The sequence below is a fragment of the Musca autumnalis genome, unplaced genomic scaffold, assembly GCF_047663935.1.
Source record: "Musca autumnalis isolate F117 unplaced genomic scaffold, ASM4766393v1 scaffold_4, whole genome shotgun sequence".
NCBI lineage: Eukaryota > Metazoa > Arthropoda > Insecta > Diptera > Muscidae > Musca > Musca autumnalis.
The window spans coordinates 229,426,211-229,448,832 of record NW_027411977.1 but is presented as its reverse complement, the minus strand read 5'-3'; the positions used below and the strand labels follow the sequence as shown (position 1 = coordinate 229,448,832).

At 36.2% G+C, this 22,622-nt stretch overlaps 3 protein-coding genes across 7 annotated transcripts in view; 1 reads left to right on the top strand and 2 right to left on the bottom strand.

Annotated features, from left to right (window-relative positions):
- nuf (rab11 family-interacting protein nuf) overlaps positions 1-19,404 on the bottom strand; it is a 278,513-nt gene extending 259,109 nt beyond the window's left edge. For 3 of the 5 annotated variants that reach the window (XM_073981416.1, XM_073981417.1, XM_073981418.1), the window contains exons 1-2: positions 19,301-19,400; positions 17,644-18,276 (exon numbers count right to left, since the gene is read on the bottom strand). The gene's annotated coding sequence lies outside the window, so the exon portion shown is untranslated. Of the gene's footprint in view, positions 1-17,643 lie in introns of all 5 variants that reach the window. The other 2 variants (XM_073981415.1, XM_073981419.1) reach the window with 2 other exon arrangements.
- Positions 4,735-5,632, bottom strand: LOC141403268 (protein obstructor-E-like). The gene is made up of 2 exons (XM_073985456.1): positions 5,611-5,632; positions 4,735-5,546 (listed from the first exon to the last, which is right to left on the bottom strand). Exons 1-2 carry the CDS (start codon positions 5,630-5,632, stop codon positions 4,735-4,737), a joined length of 834 nt encoding a protein of 277 aa, XP_073841557.1.
- On the top strand, positions 11,178-12,244 carry LOC141403267 (uncharacterized). The gene is made up of 2 exons (XM_073985455.1): positions 11,178-11,939; positions 12,011-12,244. The coding sequence occupies exons 1-2, from the start codon at positions 11,178-11,180 to the stop codon at positions 12,242-12,244; spliced, it is 996 nt and encodes a 331-aa protein (XP_073841556.1).
- Positions 19,405-22,622: the final 3,218 nt, after the last annotated feature.

Here is a 22,622-nt window from a genome sequence, read left to right as displayed (position 1 = left end):
CCCTCCATATATCCGCAGGGTTCATAAATTTTTCCTAGAGGGCCCCTCAATAGGTCCATCCCATACATGAAGGCATTTAATCATCGGTCCATTTTGTTTAATCTTCTCCAAAAATTTCTAATTTTCTCGAAATATCGACAATAAAATACTTAGTGCTATGCATGTGCTTATTTTTTTTTTTTTTTTTTTTTTGTATTCTGAGTAATCTTCTAAAACATACATATATCCATGAAAATCGTTTTTCAAAATCGTTTTTACAACTGTTATACTGTTATACCACCACCAATGTGGTTTTTGTCTCCGCTAGTTAAAATCGATTTTATCTTCACGCCCATTTCAACCGGCCATCTTGAGGTCTACAGACTTTATTAAGGTCTTCCGTAGACTTTCATAGGGTCTTTTATACTCAAAAGACATTCTTAAGGTAGTTCGTAGAGCTTCTTAAAGCCGTCTGTAATCAAATAACCTCTTTAAGTTTTTCGCCATACCTTCTTAGGTTTTTCTATAGCCAGAAGACCTTCTTAAGGCGCTTTATAGCCCTTATACACCTTCTGTTGATTTTCTATAGCGAAGATGCCTTCTTAAGATATTTTATATACCCTTTTAAAGGTGTTCTATAGAAATAAGGAAGATATTTTTTACCTAAAGAAACTAATTAAGGTCCTCTACACTAAAAAAAGACTTTCTTAAGGTTTTCCATAGGCTTCTTATGGTCTTCTGTAGTCTTTTAGAAGAGTAAAGGATTTTTTGAAAGTTTTGTGAAAAAAATTCTGGTATTCTAATCGAAGAACCGAAATTTTTAAATTTCAAAATAGATTTTGGATCGAAGAACGAAAACATAAAAAAATATTTAAAAAAAAATTCGCATCGAAGGACCAAAAATTTTAAAAATTTTTTCGCATCGTAGGAGCTGAATACGGACCAAAAACATCAAATTGTTTACTTTTAATCTGAACCCAGATCCATTGAAGTAATACCTTGCATTGGTATTCGTAAAGGTCATGTATTCAATGCTGGCAACAAAAATTCTTCGCATCGAAGGACCAAAGGTTTCAAAACAATGATTTCCATTTACAGATATTTGTACGTCCTCTTTAGCAAACATATCTTCTTAAAGTCTTTTATACACTTTCTTAATGTCTTTGACAGAATTTCGTAGGCCACAAGAAAATCTTAGGGTTTCCCATTGACCTGTTAAAGGTGTTCTATAGCACAAAATACCTTCTTGAGGTCTTCTATTAACCTTTTTTATAGTCAAAAGACCTTTTTTACGGACTTCTACAGACGTTCTTATGGCCTTCTGTAGCCATCTTCCATTAAACTTTTTATTGTCTTTTATAGTCGAAGAACTTTGGTCTTCTATAGCCGTAGTTAAGGTATTCTATACCCAACAGACTTTCTTGAGGCCTTATACTGACTTTTTGAGTGGCTTCTATAGTTAAATGACCTTTTGAAAGTGTTCTGTAGACCTTGATATGATATTCTGTAGCCCAAAGGCCTTTTTGAGGTCTTCTATAGCTACCATATATTTTGTAGGTCTTCTATAAAACTTGTTATAATCTTCTGTAGTCAAAATATCTTCTCTTTGTCTCCTATGTCACTTCTTTAAAGTCTTCGATTGTCAAAAGACTTTCTAAGGGCTATTTTAGTCCATATTTAGGTCTTCTGTTGCCAAAAAACTTTTTTGTGGTCTTATTAAGGTCCTTCTTAAGTTCTTCCGTAGTCAAAATACCGTTTTAGGGTCTTTAACGGACCTTCTTAAGTCTTCCATAAAGTAAAGACCTTGTGAAGGTCTTAAATGGACCTCCTTAGTGTCTTCTTTAGGTATTCTATGGCCAAGAAACCTTCCTTAGACCTTCTATAGAACTTCTTTAGATATTCTTTACCCAAAGGGCCTTAGCAATGTCTTCTACAGCCAAAAGATCTTCTTAAGGTATTCTAAAGACTTTCTTAAGCTCTTCTATAGCCAAAAGACCTTCTTAATATCGTATATACCTCTTTTTAAGGCCTTCTTAAGGTATTCTATAGACCTCCTTAAGATTTTTGTAGCCAAAAAAACGGTATTAAGATCTATAAACCTTCTGATGGTCTTCTGTAGACCAAAAGTATTCTTCTGAAGGTCTCTCATAGAGTTTCTATCGTCTAAGGTCTTCTATTTATCTTTTTAGGGTTTTCTATGGCCTAATTACCTTCTTAAGGTGTTCTATTGTCCTTCTTTGGGTATTCTGTAGTCACGAGAGATCTTCTTAAAGTGTTCTATAGATCATGTTGAAGTCTGCAGATCTCCTTAAGGTCTTTTATAGACTTTCTCAGGGTCATTCATAATCACAAAACTTCCTAAAAGTCTTCCGGAGAAATTCTTAAATTATTCTACAGTCAGACATTCTATAACCAAAAGGCCTTCTTAATGTATTCTATAGACCTCCTTAGGAGTTTTTGTAGTCAAAAGAGCCGTATTAAGGTCTTCTATAAACCTTCTGATGGTCTTCTATAGCCAAAAAGTCTTTTTACGGTCTTCTTTAGATCTTCTGAAGATCTCTTATAGAACTTCTATCGCCAAAGGTTTTCTATTTATCTTTTTGGGGTTTTCTACGGCCTAATAACCTTCTAAAGGTGTTCTATGGTCCTTCTTTGGGTCTTCTGTAATCACGAGAGATCTTCTTAAAGTGTTCTATAGATCATGTTGAAGTCTGCAGATCTTCTTAAGGTCTTTTATAGACTTTTTAGTGTCATTCATAATCACAAAACTTCTTAAAAGTCTTCCGGAGAAATTCTTAAAGTAGTCTACAGCCAAAATACATATTCGATAGACCTTATTAGGGTCTTCTATAACCAGAAGTCCTTCTAAGGGTCTTATGCAAACCTTCTTAAGGTCTTTGATAGCCTAAAGATCTTCTTGTGTTGTTGTGTTGATCTTCTTATCGATTGCTGCAGCCAAGAAATCGTATTGAGGCCTTCTGATGATTTTCTTTAGCAAAGAGGCCTTCTTAAGATCTTCTGTAGACATTCTGAAAGCCTTCTTTAGACGTTTGGAAGGTTTTCTATAGAATTCTTAAGGCCTTCTTTACGCAAAGGACCTTATTAATGTGGTGTTCAGTCACAAGAACTGCTTAAGTTATTTTATGAACCTTTTAAGGTCCTGTGTAGACCTTCTTAAGGTTTTTGTACAGTCACTTTTGACTGTAAAGGATAAAAGGGCCACAAATTTTAAAAGAAATTTTCACACCGAAGGACCAATTGTGTGCCAAAAATCACATTGTCAAGAATATTTCTTTGAAAACGAAGAACTGAATACTTAAACAATCGCATCGAAGGAACAAAATAAGGGCCAACTGAAATTTAAGAAAAATAAATCATCACAAAAAAATAAGAAAATGATTCGCATCGAAGGACCATCTATTTTAGAAATGATTTAGCATCGAAGGACCAAAACTAGTCCACACATAAAAAATTAATCGCCTCGAAATCCCAAAATACGATCCGAATGAAGCAACTAGAAGCAATTGTTTGGTCCTTCGATGCGAAAAGATTTTTAATAATGATTTTTTTTCCTAATTTTTGATTGACACGAGAATTTTTTCGGTGCGAAGATTCCCTTGAATTTAAATCAATATTTATATGAGGCAATTTTCCTTGCGGCTATTGTCAGTTTGTTGATGAGAGAGGGTGTTGGGAGGCAAAAAATTACCATATGCCTCACCTCTGTCTCCTTCAAACGGACAATAGCCGCATGGAAAATTGTCTAATATAAATATTGACTTAAGTTCAAGGGAATCTTCGCACCCAAAAAATTCTCGTGTCAACCAAAAATTAAAAAAAAAACATTATTAAAAATGTTTTCGCATCGAAGGACCAAACACAGCAAGTTGTTAGCGGTTTAGCCTGGGCCCAGATCCATTGAATTGACCCCTATATAATGGTTTTCACAAAAATTATTCGTATGGACGTTACCAAAAATTCCAAAACAATGAAACGCCATATGTTGAAAAATAATCCGCATCGAAGGACCAAAATACAGGTCAAATACAAGAAAATTGCTAAATAAGATACCTGTATCCAGAGTCATTGAAATCGCCCCGCACCAAAAAAAATGCTTCGGACATGCTTAAAAACTGTTTGGTCGAAGGACCAAAAAAATATTTCGATCAATAAACCGGGTTCATTGCTTAATCAGCATCGATTGGAACTTACAACAAGTTTCCTATTATAGGTTGTGATTAAGAGCTCACATCTCCAGAGTTATATGAAAAATATAATCAATGTGTGTTGCATACTTTCAGGCGAACCATCAGGTTCATGGCTAATACTTTAACTTGACAAATCTGGGTGTTTTTGGAAAACTGGAAAATATTTATTTTCTGTTCTATCAATTCGTACTCGTAGGATATTTTCGCCACAAAGGTCCAAAAACATGTGGTAAACTAAATCACATGAATTTTGGAATTGAACTATCCGCATCGAAGGACCAAAAACTATTTTTATGGAAAAAACTAGTTGACGTGATTGTGACATATTAATGGAATACTCAACAAGCCGTCAATTGGCTTTGGCGTACCACAGGGGATATATTCACCATGTGTGATGCATACTTTTAGGGGCATCATATGTTTCCTACGAGCAAATTTCAATAATTTCCATTAGGATAGGAAAATAAATTCCAAAATGATTTTTTCATGTTTTAAAAACAATTTTTATTCCTCTTCTGTTTCCTCTTCATCTTTCTTCTCTCTTTTTTTAAAATGAATTCATGCGAAATTTTAAATTCAAATCTTTAATACACAATGCAGTGGTGCGTACCTTACAGCGACCACTCTCCACATCGAAATAATGAAAGAAGGGACATTTTTGCAGAATGGCATGACCCTTAACACAATAGATAAAGAAATCGCAACGTTCCATGTGAGGAAATATGTGATGACCATACAGAGGACACATGGTTTCCTGTTCCAATGTACTATCGCTTCCTGGTGATATTTGCATACCATTTTCTTCCGGTGGCATACATTGAACATTTGAGGGTAAATCACATTTACCAATTTTCGCATTCCAATAGAGATTGGCACTACATTCCTGGACCAAAGCCTGCCCGTGATAGCACATAAAATATTGATAACAGTTTTGAGGATTTGCAATGAAAACTAGGGCGTTGGATTTCACCTGCTGACCATACAGATCGAAACAATAACGATTGGCATTTTCCAAGACATGTTCAACTTTTTGCGAAGCGGCTGGGGAGGCGGCGACAGCTGCAGGAATGTAGCTGTTACTGCTGCTTCCTTGTTGACACTGTGGCACCTTTTCGGCCACATCACACAATTTCGTTTGGGGATTATAGAACATATTATAGGGACACGAGGCCTCTACAATTTCACCATCATCACCACAGAAATAAAATAATCTACAATCCAAGGGATTTTCAACTAAATCGCCGACGGCATGATTGGCACACAGGTTAATGTTTTGTCTTGGGGTTTTAGCCGTGAAGCTCAAGGTCTCAACTTGGGCCAGAAGAAGCAACAAAATGCCGCTCAGCTTAAACAGATAATCTGCAAGAAATCGAAAAAATATTAAAACATTTTGAAAAACTCTCAAAGAATCTTAAAAACTTACCCTTGTTGGTGGTAATCCTCATTTCTCCAAGGATAAATAATTTGTATTTTTTCTCCGATAACTCCTCTTAACGCCACGACGTTTAAACTTGAATTAACTTCTTTGAAACATGTCAAAATACTCCCAGGTATTCCACGATAATTTTCTTGGAATTTATCAAATCAATTTCCGTTCCATTCAGCAGATTATTTACATAGAGCCGTGGCGGATCTTATTATCTGTCAGCTCGTTATGTGAAATAATTTAAATTTTATGTTCCTTTTCTTTGTCGTGTTTTATCAAATATTTGAGGTTCATTAACTAGATAAACTGTGCATCCGACGAATAAACAAATTTCAATTAGCGAAGGCTTTTTTGGCATGTCAAAATTCGGGGAGGGAAATGCTTTTAATTTTGAGGTGATTCATTGGAATTTGGAAGATAAACAAAGTTTACTTGGGTAATTCTAGAGAAAATCGAAGTACCAAAACTCTAGCCAAAGATCGAAGGACCATGACTCTAGCCAAAAATCGAAGGACCAAAACTCTAGCCAAACATCGAAGGGCCAAAACTCTAGCCAAAAGTCGAAGGACCAACACTCTAGCCAAAGATCGAAGGACCATGACTCTAGCCAAAAACGAAGGACCAAAACTCTAGCCAAACATCGAAGGAACAAAACTCTAGCCAAAAGTCGAAGGACCAACACTCTAGCCAAAGATCGAAGGACCAAAACTCTAGCCAAACATCGAAGGGCCAAAACACTAGCCAAAATCCACGAAAATCCACGCCTGGAAGCCTCTAAAAAATTCTTTCTTTAGAAAATCCACGCCTGGAGGCCTCTAAAAAATTCTTTCTTTAGAAAATCCACGCCTGGAGGCCTCTAAAAAATTCTTTCTTTAGAAAATCCACGCCTAAAAAACTCTTTCTTTAGAAAATCCACGCCTAAAAAATTCTTTCTTTAGAAAATCCACGCCTAAAAAACTCTTTCTTTAGAAAATCCACGCCTAAAAAATTCTTTCTTTAGAAAATCCACGCCTAGAGGTCTCTAAAAAATTCTTTCTTTAGAAAATCCACGCCTAGAGGTCTCTAAAAAATTCTTTCTTTAGAAAATCCACGCCTAGAGGTCTCTAAAAAATTCTTTCTTTAGAAAATCCACGCCTAGAGGTCTCTAAAAAATTCTTTCTTTAGAAAATCCACGCCTAGAGGTCTCTAAAAAATTCTTTCTTTAGAAAATCCACGCCTAGAGGTCTCTAAAAAATTCTTTCTTTAGAAAATCCACGCCTAGAGGTCTCTAAAAAATTCTTTCTTTAGAAAATCCACGCCTAGAGGTCTCTAAAAAATTCTTTCTTTAGAAAATCCACGCCTAGAGGTCTCTAAAAAATTCTTTCTTTAGAAAATCCACGCCTAGAGGTCTCTAAAAAATTCTTTCTTTAGAAAATCCACGCCTAGAGGTCTCTAAAAAATTCTTTCTTTAGAAAATCCACGCCTAGAGGTCTCTAAAAAATTCTTTCTTTAGAAAATCCACGCCTAGAGGCCTCTAAAAAATTCTTTCTTTAGAAAATCCACGCCTGGAGGCCTCTAAAAAATTCTTTCTTTAGAAAATCCACGCCTGGAGGCCTCTAAAAAATTCTTTCTTTAGAAAATCCACGCCTGGAGGCCTCTAAAAAATTCTTTCTTTAGAAAATCCACGCCTGGAGGCCTCTAAAAAATTCTTTCTTTAGAAAATCCACGCCTGGAGGCCTCTAAAAAATTCTTTCTTTAGAAAATCCACGCCTGGAGGCCTCTAAAAAATTCTTTCTTTAGAAAATCCACGCCTGGAGGCCTCTAAAAAATTCTTTCTTTAGAAAATCCACGCCTGGAGGCCTCTAAAAAATTCTTTCTTTAGAAAATCCACGCCTGGAGGCCTCTAAAAAATTCTTTCTTTAGAAAATCCACGCCTGGAGGCCTCTAAAAAATTCTTTCTTTAGAAAATCCACGCCTGGAGGCCTCTAAAAAATTCTTTCTTTAGAAAATCCACGCCTGGAGGCCTCTAAAAAATTCTTTCTTTAGAAAATCCACGCCTGGAGGCCTCTAAAAAATTCTTTCTTTAGAAAATCCACGCCTGGAGGCCTCTAAAAAATTCTTTCTTTAGAAAATCCACGCCTGGAGGCCTCTAAAAAATTCTTTCTTTAGAAAATCCACGCCTGGAGGCCTCTAAAAAATTCTTTCTTTAGAAAATCCACGCCTGGAGGCCTCTAAAAAATTCTTTCTTTAGAAAATCCACGCCTGGAGGCCTCTAAAAAATTCTTTCTTTAGAAAATCCACGCCTGGAGGCCTCTAAAAAATTCTTTCTTTAGAAAATCCACGCCTGGAGGCCTCTAAAAAATTCTTTCTTTAGAAAATCCACGCCTGGAGGCCTCTAAAAAATTCTTTCTTTAGAAAATCCACGCCTGGAGGCCTCTAAAAAATTCTTTCTTTAGAAAATCCACGCCTGGAGGCCTCTAAAAAATTCTTTCTTTAGAAAATCCACGCCTGGAGGCCTCTAAAAAATTCTTTCTTTAGAAAATCCACGCCTGGAGGCCTCTAAAAAATTCTTTCTTTAGAAAATCCACGCCTGGAGGCCTCTAAAAAATTCTTTCTTTAGAAAATCCACGCCTGGAGGCCTCTAAAAAATTCTTTCTTTAGAAAATCCACGCCTGGAGGCCTCTAAAAAATTCTTTCTTTAGAAAATCCACGCCTGGAGGCCTCTAAAAAATTCTTTCTTTAGAAAATCCACGCCTGGAGGCCTCTAAAAAATTCTTTCTTTAGAAAATCCACGCCTGGAGGCCTCTAAAAAATTCTTTCTTTAGAAAATCCACGCCTGGAGGCCTCTAAAAAATTCTTTCTTTAGAAAATCCACGCCTGGAGGCCTCTAAAAAATTCTTTCTTTAGAAAATCCACGCCTGGAGGCCTCTAAAAAATTCTTTCTTTAGAAAATCCACGCCTGGAGGCCTCTAAAAAATTCTTTCTTTAGAAAATCCACGCCTGGAGGCCTCTAAAAAATTCTTTCTTTAGAAAATCCACGCCTGGAGGCCTCTAAAAAATTCTTTCTTTAGAAAATCCACGCCTGGAGGCCTCTAAAAAATTCTTTCTTTAGAAAATCCACGCCTGGAGGCCTCTAAAAAATTCTTTCTTTAGAAAATCCACGCCTGGAGGCCTCTAAAAAATTCTTTCTTTAGAAAATCCACGCCTGGAGGCCTCTAAAAAATTCTTTCTTTAGAAAATCCACGCCTGGAGGCCTCTAAAAAATTCTTTCTTTAGAAAATCCACGCCTGGAGGCCTCTAAAAAATTCTTTCTTTAGAAAATCCACGCCTGGAGGCCTCTAAAAAATTCTTTCTTTAGAAAATCCACGCCTGGAGGCCTCTAAAAAATTCTTTCTTTAGAAAATCCACGCCTGGAGGCCTCTAAAAAATTCTTTCTTTAGAAAATCCACGCCTGGAGGCCTCTAAAAAATTCTTTCTTTAGAAAATCCACGCCTGGAGGCCTCTAAAAAATTCTTTCTTTAGAAAATCCACGCCTGGAGGCCTCTAAAAAATTCTTTCTTTAGAAAATCCACGCCTGGAGGCCTCTAAAAAATTCTTTCTTTAGAAAATCCACGCCTGGAGGCCTCTAAAAAATTCTTTCTTTAGAAAATCCACGCCTGGAGGCCTCTAAAAAATTCTTTCTTTAGAAAATCCACGCCTGGAGGCCTCTAAAAAATTCTTTCTTTAGAAAATCCACGCCTGGAGGCCTCTAAAAAATTCTTTCTTTAGAAAATCCACGCCTGGAGGCCTCTAAAAAATTCTTTCTTTAGAAAATCCACGCCTGGAGGCCTCTAAAAAATTCTTTCTTTAGAAAATCCACGCCTGGAGGCCTCTAAAAAATTCTTTCTTTAGAAAATCCACGCCTGGAGGACTCTAAAAAATTCTTTCTTTAGAAAATCCACGCCTGGAGGCCTCTAAAAAATTCTTTCTTTAGAAAATCCACGCCTGGAGGCCTCTAAAAAATTCTTTCTTTAGAAAATCCACGCCTGGAGGCCTCTAAAAAATTCTTTCTTTAGAAAATCCACGCCTGGAGGCCTCTAAAAAATTCTTTCTTTAAAAAATCCACGCCTGGAGGCCTCTAAAAAATTCTTTCTTTAGAAAATCCACGCCTGGAGGCCACTAAAAAATTCTTTCTTTAGAAAATCCACGCCTGGAGGCCACTAAAAAATTCTTTCTTTAGAAAATCCACGCCTGGAGGCCTCTAAAAAATTCTTTCTTTAGAAAATCCACGCCTGGAGGCCTCTAAAAAATTCTTTCTTTAGAAAATCCACGCCTGGAGGCCTCTAAAAAAATTCTTTCTTTAGAAAATCCACGCCTGGAGGCCTCTAAAAAATTCTTTCTTTAGAAAATCCACGCCTGGAGGCCTCTAAATAATTCTTTCTTTAGAAAAGCCACCCCTGGAGGCCTCTAAAAAATTCTTTCTTTAGAAAATCCACGCCTGGAGGCCTCTAAAAAATTCTTTCTTTAGAAAAGCCACCCCTGGAGGCCTCTAAAAAATTCTTTCTTTAGAAAATCCACGCCTGGAGGCCTCTAAAAAATTCTTTCTTTAGAAAATCCACGCCTGAAGGCCTCTAAAAAATTCTTTCTTTAGAAAATCCACGCCTGGAGGCCTCTAAAAAATTCTTTCTTTAGAAAATCCACGACTGGAGGCTTGTAAAAAATTCTTTCTTTAGAAAATCCATGCCTGGAGGCTTGTAAAAAATTCTTTCTTTAGAAAATCCACGCCTGGAGGCTTGTAAAAAATTCTTTCTTTAGAAAATCCACGCCTAGAGGGCTTGTAAAAAATTCTTTATTTAGAAAATCCACGGCTAGAGGGCTTGTAAAAAATTCTTTCGTTAGAAAATCCACGCCTAGAGGGCTTTGGAGGCTTGTAAAAAATTCTTTCTTTAGAAAATCCACGCCTGGAGGCTTGTAAAAAATTCTTTCTTTAGAAAATCCATGCCTGGAGGCTTGTAAAAAATTCTTTCTTTAGAAAATCCACGCCTAGAGGTCTCTAAAAAAATTCTTTCTTTAGAAAATCCACACCCAGAGGTCTCTAAAAAGTCTTTCTTTAGAAAATCCACGCCTAAAGGTCTCTTAAAAATTCTTTCTTTAGAAAATCCACGCCCAAAGGTCTCTAAAAACTTCTTTCTTCAGAAAATCCACGCCTAGAGGTCTCTTAAAAATTCTTTCTTTAGAAAATCCACGCCTAGAGGCCACGTTTTGAGGCCTCTAATTTTTTTTTTAAATCCAAGGTGAATATTTCTTGTCTGGGAAAGTTCAATGCCTGCAGTTAAGATAAGAAGCCATGACATTCAACTCTTCTTCATTATCCATGAAACACCTACCAACCAGATAACGAGGTGTAAGCAAGTCAATTAAACTTCGATATATCGCTCCGCTTCGCCGTTTTCCAATTACCCATGTTTAAGCAAATTACAGAGATAACACCTGAGAAGCGGTAGCAAAACATTGTCGGGTTAATAAGAATCACAGTCATAGACGCCAAATTCTTTAGTTTCTTCAAACCTTTTCACCTGAGAACAGCCAATTGAGTGACTAGAAGAATGTTAAGATCCCCAGCAGTTTGGTTCGGCTTCGTCTTGGCCCTGACACCATGGCTATGTGGAAGAGTTCTTGGCGATTTTTTCCCCGAATGTGAGGGTAAAGATAATCTCTATATTACCAGCCCGGATAGTTGCTCACGTTACATCTTCTGCTATGGCGATGAGTCGTTTGTGGGTAAATGTGAAGATGATGCTCCCTATTTTTCGGAAATTGAACAGACCTGTGATGTTAGACCAGAGGTGTGTAAATCCGCAAAGCCATTAAATTCCGGGGAAGATGAAGAGGATGGGGAAGTTGACGAGGAAGTGGAAGGAGTGGAGGAGGGGGAGGAGGAAGAAGAGCAGCGGCCAAATCAGCCAGAAGTGGAGGCTGAATTGCCTTCAAATGTGGTGTCAGAAGCCCCAATGCCTCCAGTACCATCACAGGCAGCTTCATCACCATCTCCATCCGTAATGCCTACTACCGCCAAGCCTTCAACCAGTAAACCAATACAAACTTCTGCTGCAGTGCCGACAAGCACAAGTTCTAGCCCGAAACCTACCACTGCTGCTCCCGCTGCTACTTCCACAACAGCAACCACTGCCGTCAAGTGTCCCTCCGAAGATCATCCCACAAATATTGTGTTCCTACAACATCCCAAATCTTGTTCCGATTACTTTATGTGCTATCATGGTGAAGCCATTCCGATGCATTGTTCTCACACTCTGCATTTTGATCCCATCACAGGGAAATGTGATTATCCGGAAAATGTTCAGTGTCAGGTAGGTTAGGATAGTGAAATCAATAATCAGAAAGAAAGAAGAATTTTAATTTCCCTCTCCCCGTGTTTTAGCTGAATTCCGTCTCACCTCGCGAACAATGCCAAGCCCACACCGTCGATTATTTCCCTCACCCCACCAACTGTAATTATTATTATTTGTGCAGATTTGGTTTTCTCATGGTTATGCAGTGTCCTCCCGCTATGATTTGGGATTATAACCGCAATGCTTGTGTTTTGCAGGGTAGTGGAAATTGTTATAAGAATGCCACCAAGAAAAATAATAATTGGAATTTTTTCCTGAACTAATAAAATAATTTCAATAAAATTTAGGAAAAAAAATATAATCGAAAAATTTCTTTCAGTAAGAATCTAACGAAGCACCCTTTCTTTTAGAAAGGATCTAGGGAAGCTCCCTTTATTTCAGAAAGCATCTAGGGAAGCTCCGTTTCTTTCAGAAAGGATCTATGGAAGCTCCGTTTCTTTCAGAAAGGATCTAGGGAAGCTCCGTTTCTTTCAGAAAGGATCTAGGGAAGCACCGTTTCTTTTAGAAAGGGTCTAACGAAGCACCCTTTTTATCAGCGAAGTTCTAAAAAAGAACCCTTTCTTACAGAAAGTGTCTAACGAAGCACCCTTTCTTTCAGAAAGGGTCTAACGAAGCACCCTTTATTTCAGAAAGAGTCTAACGGAACACCCTTTATTTCAGAAAGGGTCCAACGAAGCAACCTTTATTTCAGAAAGGGTCTAACGAAGCACCCTTTATTTCAGAAAGGGTCTAACGAAGCACCTTTTATTTCACAAAGGGTCTAACGAAGCACCTTTTATTTCACAAAGGGTCTAACGAAGCACCCTTATTTTAGAAAGGGTCTAACGAAATACCCTTCGTTTCAGAAAGGGTCCAACGAAGGACCCTTCGTTTCAGAAAGGGTCTAACGAAGCACCCCTTATTTCAGAAAGGGTCTAACGAAGCAACATTTATTTCTCAAAGGGTCTAATGAAGCACCCTTTCTTTCGGAAGGGGTTTATCGAAACACCAGTTCTTTCGAAAAGGGTCTAACGAAGCACCCTTTCGTTTAGAAGGGGTCTAGTCAAGTCTCTCCTTAGGGGGAAAATACGGTATAGGTAGCTCCTGTTGAGAGGATAACATTCATATCATCACTAACTTTTGGTCCTTCGGCAACAAAGTAACTCCTAAAATAGGTTTTACAAGCAGATAACCGCCAAAAGGACTTTTAGAGACTACATTCTTTCTAAAGATTTTCCATCTTTCGGTCCATCGACTTGTCTAAAGATTTTCTTAAAGTCTTTTGAAGATGCAAGACCTATAGTTCTTCTACGGACAGATGATATCTGTAGACAGATATCATCATCTGTGGGCAAGATATCTTCCATTGTGAGGACAACAGGTTATCATCACAAGTTTTTGGTCCATCGACTTGGTAATGGGTGCATCTATAGACCCATTCTGAATGAAAGAGCGCTCTTATACACCCTTTATTTATGAAATGGTGCTCTTATACAACCTTTCTAAATGAAAAGATAGTCTTATACTCTCTTTCTAAATGAAAAGATAACCTTATACACCCTTCCCAAATGACAAGATACTCTTATACACTCTTTCTCAATGAAAGAGTACTCTTATACACCCTTTCCAAATAAAAAGATACTCTTATACACCCTTTCTAAATGAAAGGATACTCTTATACACCCTTTCTGAATGAAAGGGCGCTCTTATACACCCTTTCCAGATGAAATGGTACTCTTATATACCCTTTCAGAATGAAAGTATGCTCTTATACACCCTTCTGAATAAAAGGATGATCTTATACACCATTTCTAAAATGAGAGTATACTATAATACACCCTTTCCAAATGAAAAGATACTCTTATACACCCTTTCTAAATGACAAGATACTCTTATACACCCTTTCTAATTGAAAGGGTGCTCTTATACAACCTTTCCAAATAAAAAGATAGTCTTATACAACCTTTCTAAACGAAAAGATACTCTTATACACCCTTTTTATTGAAAGGGTGCTCTTTTAACCCTTTCTGAATGAAAGGGCGCTCTTATACGCCCTTTCTGAATGAAATGATACTCTTATATTCCCTTTCTGAATGAAATGGTGCTCTTATACACACTTTCTGAATGAAATGGTACTCTTATACACACTTTCTGAATGAAAGGGGGCTCTTATACTCTCTTTCTGAATGAAAGGGTGCTTTTATACACCCTTCTCGAATTAAAGGATTCTCTTTTATACCTTTTCTTAATGAAAGGATGCTCTTATACACTCTTTCTGAATGAAAGGGTGGTCTTATACAATCTTTCTGAATGAAAGTATGCTTTTATACACCCTTTCTGAATGAAAGGGTGCTCTTATAACCCTTTTGAAAATGAAAGGATTCTCTTGTACACCCTTTCTGAAGGAATAGATGCTCTTATACACCTTTTTTGAATGAAAGGATGCTCTTATACACCCTTTCTGAATGAAAGGGAGCTTTTATACACCCTTTCTGAATGAAAGGGCGCTCTTATACGCCCTTTCCAGATGAAATAATACTCTTATGTACTCTTCTGAATGAAAATATACTCTTATACACTCTTTCTGAATGAAAGGGTGCTCTTATACACCTTTTCTGAATGAAATGATACTCTTATATACCCTTTCAGAATGAAAGTATGCTCTTATGCACCCTACTAAATTAAAGGATGCTCTTATACGCCTTTTCTGAATGAAAGGATGCTCTTATACACCTTTTCTGAATGAAGGGATGATCTTATACACCATTTCTAAAATGAAAGTATGCTCTCATACACCCTTTCTGAATGAAAGGATGCTCTTATAAACCTTTTCTGAATGAAAGGGTGCTCTTTTACATTCTTTCTGAATGAAAAGATGATCTTATACACCATTTCTAAAATGAAAGGATGCTCTTATACACCCTTTCTGAATGAAAAGATGTTCTTATACAACTTTTTTGAATGAAAGGATGCTCTCATACACCCTTTCTGATACAACCTTTCTGAGTGAAAGGATGCTCTTATACAACTTTTCTGAATGAAAGGGTGCTCTTATAACCCTTTCGAAAATGAAAGGATGCTCTTATACACACTTTCTGAATGAAAAGATGCTCTTATACAACTTTTTTTAATGAAAGGATGCTCTCATACACCCTTTCTGATACAACCTTTCTGAGTGAAAGGATGCTCTTATACAACCTTTCTGAATGAAAGGGTGCTCTTATACACCTTTTCGTAATGAAAGGGTGCTCTTATACACCCTTTCCGAATGAAAGGATGCTCTTATACAACCTTTCTGAATGAAAGGGTGCTCTTATACACCTTTTCTGAATGAAATGGGGCTCTTATACTCTCTTTCTGAATGAAAGGGGGCTCGTATACTCTCTTTCTGAATGAAAGGGTGCTCTTTACACCATTTCCGAATGAAAGGATGCTCTTATACACACTTTCTGAATGAAAGGGGGCTCTTATACACTCTTTCTGAATGAAAGGGTGCTCTTATACACCCTTTCCGAATGAAAGGGTTCTCTTTTACACCTTTTCTTAATGAAAGGGTTCTCTTTTACACCTTTTCTTAATGAAAGGGACTTCTATACACCCTTTCCGAATGAAAGGTTGCTCTTATACAACCTTTCTGAATGAAAGAATGCTCTTATACACCCTTTCTGAATGAAAGGGTGCTTTTATAACCCTTTCCAAAATGAGAGGATGCTCTTATACACCCTTTCTGAATGAAAGTGTTATCTTATACCCCGTTTCTGAATGAAAATATACCCTTATACACTCTTTCTGAATGAAAGGAAGCTTTTATAAATCCTTCTTGAATGAGAGGTTGCTCTTATACACATTTTCTTAATGAAAGGGTGCTCTTATACACCCTTTACTGAATGAAATAATGCTCTTATATACTCTTATGCTCTCTTTCTGAATGAAAGGGTGCTCCTTTACACCTTTTCTGAATGAAAGAGTGCTCTTATACACCCATTTTGAATGAAAGGGGGCTCTAATACTCTCTTTCTGAATGAAAGGGTGCTCTTATACACCCTTTTTGAATGAAAGAGTGCTCTTATACACCCTTTTTGAATGAAAGAGTGCTCTTATACAACCTTTCTGAATGAAAGGGTGCTCTTATACAACCTTTCTGAATGAAAGTGTTATCTTATACACCCTTTCTGAATGAAAGGGTGCTCTTATACACCCTTTCTGAATGAAATGATACTCTTATATACCCTTTCATAATAAAAGGATACTCTTATACACACTTTCTGAATGAAAAGAAGCTCTTTTACACCTTTCCTGAATGAAAGGATGCTCTTATACACCCTGTTCTGAATGAAATGTTGCTCTTATACACTCTTTCTTAATGAAAGGGTTCTCTTATACACCCTTTCTAAATGAAAAGATACTCTTATACACCCTTTTTTCAAAACTTTTCCGAAAAAGTCGATTCCCATATCTCGGAAAGTAGGTAGTATGTGCTTCCCCCGGAAATCTATGTATCATTGTGATCTGGATAACAAACCGTGCCTGTGGTAAAAATTTCACCCCGATCGGAGAGGTGTCCCTAAACCACACTTGTTCCACTAAGATTTTATTATTTTTTTTTTTTCTGATAATTTTTAAGGTCACTTTATTTTTATGAATTTCTACTTTCATTAATTTTTCTTTTATTATTTTTTTTTTTGCTTCCAAACGATTTTCAAAAAATCAAGACAAATATCTCGGGAATTATAGACTTCCCCCAGGGAAACTATATAACGCTGGTTAAAATATCAATCCAATACAATCCAAGAGGTGCTCCTAAACACCACTTGTTCCACTAATATTTTACAATTTTGTTTTCCATAACTTTTTGGTAAAATTTTTTTATTTGTTTCTTTTTCTATTTTTCACACTTTTTTAAATTTTTTTAATTTTTCTATGATTTACATATTTCGTATTTAATTGATTTTATTTTAAAATTCATTGTAAAAATATTAACCCTGTCCAAGGAGATGTCCCTTAATTGGAACTTGTTCCACTAATATTTTCCAATTTTTCCCATAACTTTTTGTTAAAAGTTTCTTGTTTATTTTATTATTTGTTTCTTTTCCCAATTTTCCCACGTTTTTTCCACATTTTTTTTTAATTTTTCTATTATTTTTTTTAATTTTATTTTATTGATTTTATTTGAAAAATTCATGTTGAAAATATTAACCCGATCCAAGAGATGCCCATAATCGTAACTTGTTCCACTAAGAATTGATAATATGCTCTGTTCCAGAACCTGCAAGAATCTACTAATTTTTACTACGATAACAATTTTTCCTTTATGTTATCGGAAAAACTTATTGAAAATGAGTAGATTCTTGCAGTTCTGGAACAGACCAATTAGTTTCCATAACTTTTTGATTAAAGTTTCTTGTCTATGTTATTATTTGTTACTTTTTCTACTTTTCTAATTTTTCACATATTTTTTCTTTTATTTACTAACTTTTTTATTCACTTTATTTTAAAATTCATGGTAAAACTATTAACCCGATAATTTTTTTCATAATTTTTGTTACAAAACATTTTTAATTGTTTCTTTTTCGAATTTTCTTTTTCTCCCATACATTTTTCATAATTTTCCCCTACATTTTTCATTTATTTTCTATTTTAGTTATTTTTAATAAAATTCCTTTAAAAAAAATCACAAACTTACCTTATTTTTGACGATTTATTGCTGCAGCAACAGTTGGCAACCTTGTTAATGATGGGGGTGATGAGTTGCACTTTACTTTGACAGTAGTTGTTAGTTGTTTGCTTGTCTGGTTTTGATTTCCCCTTTTAGGACACAACAACAAAACACACACACTTCCTTCTCAAACAGGTGAGTGAGGTGAGAGTACAAGGATTTTTTAACAGCTGAGAATGATGACACAAAGCAGCAACAACAATGGTTAACAAAATTATGTTGGTGATAATGTCATGAACTAACTGAGATGATAGACGGCGATATGTTTTACGGGCAGTAGAATGATAACACAGTAGGAATGGTGTGAGAATTATAATAACCGGCAAACCTTTTTTATCTTCTTCTTCTTCTTTTTCTCAGATATGATGATGCTTGTCTACGTTTTAATTGCTTTTTTGATGATTCTTTTTTCTTTGTTAGAATTTCAACTGCATTAGATGGTGTTGTTGTTGTGTTTTTTTTTTTTACCGGGGTTGTTGTCTTATTATAAAAACAAAACACAGGTGCTGCAATTGCACTACACTTTCTTTAAAACAGATGGAGGGATTTCTCTCGGAACACAAATCAAACAAACTTCGTTTCTCGTTTGTTGACACGACACTTTGAAGGAAGGGAGGAAGAAAAACTAACTCAAATTAAAAAAGAACACAATTAATGATGATGATGATCACCCTACCGACCGGTACACAAACACTTGTACACTTATGTTGTTGTTGTTGGAGAAAACAGAACAGAACATGAAATATTATTTATAATTAACGAAATGATTTTGATGTTGGTTGGTAGATATTTGATTTGTTTAGTTGGGCTTGCACCACACAATGACGACAAGAAAACAACAACAAAACTACACCTATGTACACAATTATAGGTATAATAACTAATGTTGTTGTTGGCCGGTTTTGGTTGATGAATTTTTGTTGGATTTTTTTTCGGTGTTTCTCGTTTTACCTGCCCGCCTTTCTTTGTGTACAACAATGAATGCCTTCCTTCGTCTTGTTTAACTTGATATTGTTGTTGTTGTTGCTTGCTGTTGTATGGTTTTATTTGGAGGGAACAGGTAGTCGCTGTCCGTTGTTGTTTTATTTTTGCTTTTAATAGAAGAATATTTTGTTTTATTTTTGCTTTTAATAGAATAATATTTTGTTTTATTGCAAAAGAATTATTTTTGGGAAATATTATTTTAAAAAAATTTTTGAGAGATTTTTAATATTTTTGTTTGTTGTTTTTTATGATTTTTCACACAAAACACCTTGAATTTTTATTTACTTTAAATATCACAAAAAACTCAACTTTCACTTTAATTTGTTACAATTTACACAAATTTTTGGATCTATTCACATGAAATTTAGTTTTGAGTGATGTTGTTTAATTTTATGTTTCTTTTATGTTTCGCCGTTTAAGTAACTTGGTTACGTTGTTGTAGTTTTCTGAATTTCCTTTTATTTTAATTTTCTTAACACTGCTCCTCTATTGGGGGGGCTACTCTGTTATTCATGTTTTAAGCCACCGTTTCGTTTTGAAGCTTAATTTATTTTCTGATGTTTTTATCTTCACAAGTTAACCACGACGACACCAAAATAATGAAATCACAATAAAGAAAAACACAAAGCAAAGCAATTACCAACAATTGTGTTTTTGTTTTAACCAAATAAAAATATAAAACGTTAAAATTCACGACGCGTTAACAACAGTGCTTACTTTTTGAAATGAAACCGTCAACTAAAAGCAAAATAACGATACTCAGTGTCTCACAGCGGCCGTTTTCTGTGGCAAAACAACTTCATAATGACGTTAAGTGGTTGTTTGGTTGGGCACTCTCTCCCTCTCGCGCACACAGACACACTCACACAATACTGGCGGCCGCCACACTCTCCGGGAAATTGGATAAATCACTGCAATGCATTTGTTTTCGTGTATTTTATAAGAGTTTTCTTCAAAGAAGAGAGAGTGCATAAAACGCCGGGAAATTTGGTACATTTTCATTTTTTATCACAACGGTTATTTTTCCGTTTATGCAGTTTTGCATCACCTAAATTTCTATAACTTGTCAAACTCAGTGACAGGTAGTTGATAAAATAGAAATTATTATCACGTTTATTATCATGGTTTTTACAAATTGATGTAACACGACGGCATTGCCAACTCTAATTTATTTTCACCCGTTTTGCTTCATGCCAGGGATGGAAGTTTGTAATTAACATGATTATTATTTGTGACAACTGTGAAGGACACTTTTATTCTATAAAAGACCTCTGTAGTGGTCTTCTAAACAATAGAACACCATAACAGGGACTTTGTATATTGTCATAATACAAATTAATTCGTCATAAATGAATGTAAACAACGGCATTGCCAAAACTAATTTCTATTTTCTTTTCACCTGTCGACTTTCATGTCAGGGATGGAAAATCGTTGTTAACATAATTTGTTTAAATGAATAGAAAGCAACCGTACGTGTCTGCAATGCAACAAAAGAACACCACAGGTGTCTTCTATGGAATAAAAGACTACCGTAGGGCACTTCTGCGGAATAAAAGAACATCGTAGGGATCTTCTATAAAATTGAAGAGCACCGTAGGGGTCTTCTATTGAATAGAAGACCATCGTATGGTTCTTCTATAAAATACAAGACCACCGTAGGGGTCTTCTATAGAATAGAAGACCACGGTAGGGGTATTCTTCTTCTATAGAATTGAAGACGACCGCAGGGGTATTCTATAGAACACAAGAGCACCGCAGGGGGCTGCCATAGAATGGAAGAGCACCGTAGGAGTCTTCTATAGAATAGAAGAGCACCTTAAGGGTCTTCTATAGGGATAGGTAATGAAAACTAATAATCGATTTTTCGACTTTTCGATTTTGACCTAGAACTAAAAATGCGATTTTTCGGTCTGGCGATTATTTCACTTGTCATAAAACTCGACTTTCGACTTTTTCATAACCGCAGAAAATCGATTATGATCGATTATTCGTCGATTTTCGAGTTTTCTTTTGAAAATATGTGTGTTCGTTTACGCAAAATTGGTACAAATTGTTGCTGGATGCTGTTCGTTTACTCTTCAGGACAATACAAAAGAGCGTAGTCGCTCAAAAGAAGTTAATGGACTTGTACAAATTTGTACAAATTATTGAATAAACGAACACGCCTAATGTGAAACCGCCAAAACTGTAAATCGCCAGTCAGCAGCAAACTCGAAAATCGATCACAAGATAATCGATTATGCGATTTTCCCTCCAGCCAAAAGTCTACCACGATTTTTAGACTTTCAACTGCAAATCCTATCCCTAGTCTTCTATAGAATAGAAGAGCACAGCAGGGGTCTTCTATAGAATAGAATACCACCGTAGGTGTACTTCTATCAAATGAATGTAAACAACGGCATTGCCAAAACTAATTTCTATTTTCTTTTCACATGTTGACTTTCATGTCAGGGATGGAAAATCGTTGTTAACATAATTTGTTTAAATGAATAGAAAGCAACCGTACGTGTCTTCAATGCAACAAAAGAACACCACAGGTGTCTTCTATGGAATAAAAGACTACCGTAGGGCACTTCTGCGGAATAAAAGAACATCGTAGGGATCTTCTATAAAATTGAAGAGCACCGTAGGGGTCTTCTATTGAATAGAAGACCATCGTATGGTTCTTCTATAAAATACAAGACCACCGTAGGGGTCTTCTATAGAATAGAAGACCACGGTAGGGGTATTCTTCTTCTATAGAATTGAAGACGACCGCAGGGGTATTCTATAGTACACAAGAGCACCGTAGGAGTCTTCTATAGAATAGAAGAGCACCTTAAGGGTCTTCTATAGGGATAGGTAATGAAAACTAATAATCGATTTTTCGACTTTTCGATTTTGACCTAGAACTAAAAATGCGATTTTTCGGTCTGGCGATTATTTCACTTGTCATAAAACTCGACTTTCGACTTTTTCATAACCGCAGAAAATCGATTATGATCGATTATTCGTCGATTTTCGAGTTTTCTTTTGAAAATATGTGTGTTCGTTTACGCAAAATTTGTACAAATTGTTGCTGGATGCTGTTCGTTTACTCTTCAGGACAATACAAAAGAGCGTAGTCGCTCAAAAGAAGTTAATGGAATTGTACAAATTTGTACAAATTATTGAATAAACGAACACGCCTAATGTGAAACCGCCAAAACTGTAAATCGCCAGTCAGCAGCAAACTCGAAAATCGATCACAAGATAATCGATTATGCGATTTTCCCTCCAGCCAAAAGTCGACCACGATTTTTAGACTTTCAACTGCAAATCCTATCCCTAGTCTTCTATAGAATAGAAGAGCACAGCAGGGGTCTTCTATAGAATAGAATACCACCGTAGGTGTACTTCTATCAACGCTTTCTGAATGAAAGGGTGCTTCTTTAGACCCTTTCTGAATGAAAGGGTGCTTCTTTAGACCCTTTCTGAATGAAAGGGTGCTTCTTTAGACCCTTTCTGAATGAAAGGGTGCTTCTTTAGACCCTTTCTGAATGAAAGGGTGCTTCTTTAGACCCTTTCTGAATGAAAGGGTGCTTCTTTAGACCCTTTCTGAATGAAAGGGTGCTTCTTTAGACCCTTTCTGAATGAAAGGGTGCTTCTTTAGACCCTTTCTGAATGAAAGGGTGCTTCTTTAGACCCTTTCTGAATGAAAGGGTGCTTCTTTAGACCCTTTCTGAATGAAAGGGTGCTTCTTTAGACCCTTTCTGAATGAAAGGGTGCTTCTTTAGACCCTTTCTGAATGAAAGGGTGCTTCTTTAGACCCTTTCTGAATGAAAGGGTGCTTCTTTAGACCCTTTCTGAATGAAAGGGTGCTTCTTTAGACCCTTTCTGAATGAAAGGGTGCTTCTTTAGACCCTTTCTGAAAGAAAGGATGCTTCGATAGACAGTTTCTGTAAGCAAAGGTGCTTCTTTAGACCCTTTCTGTAAGCAAAGGT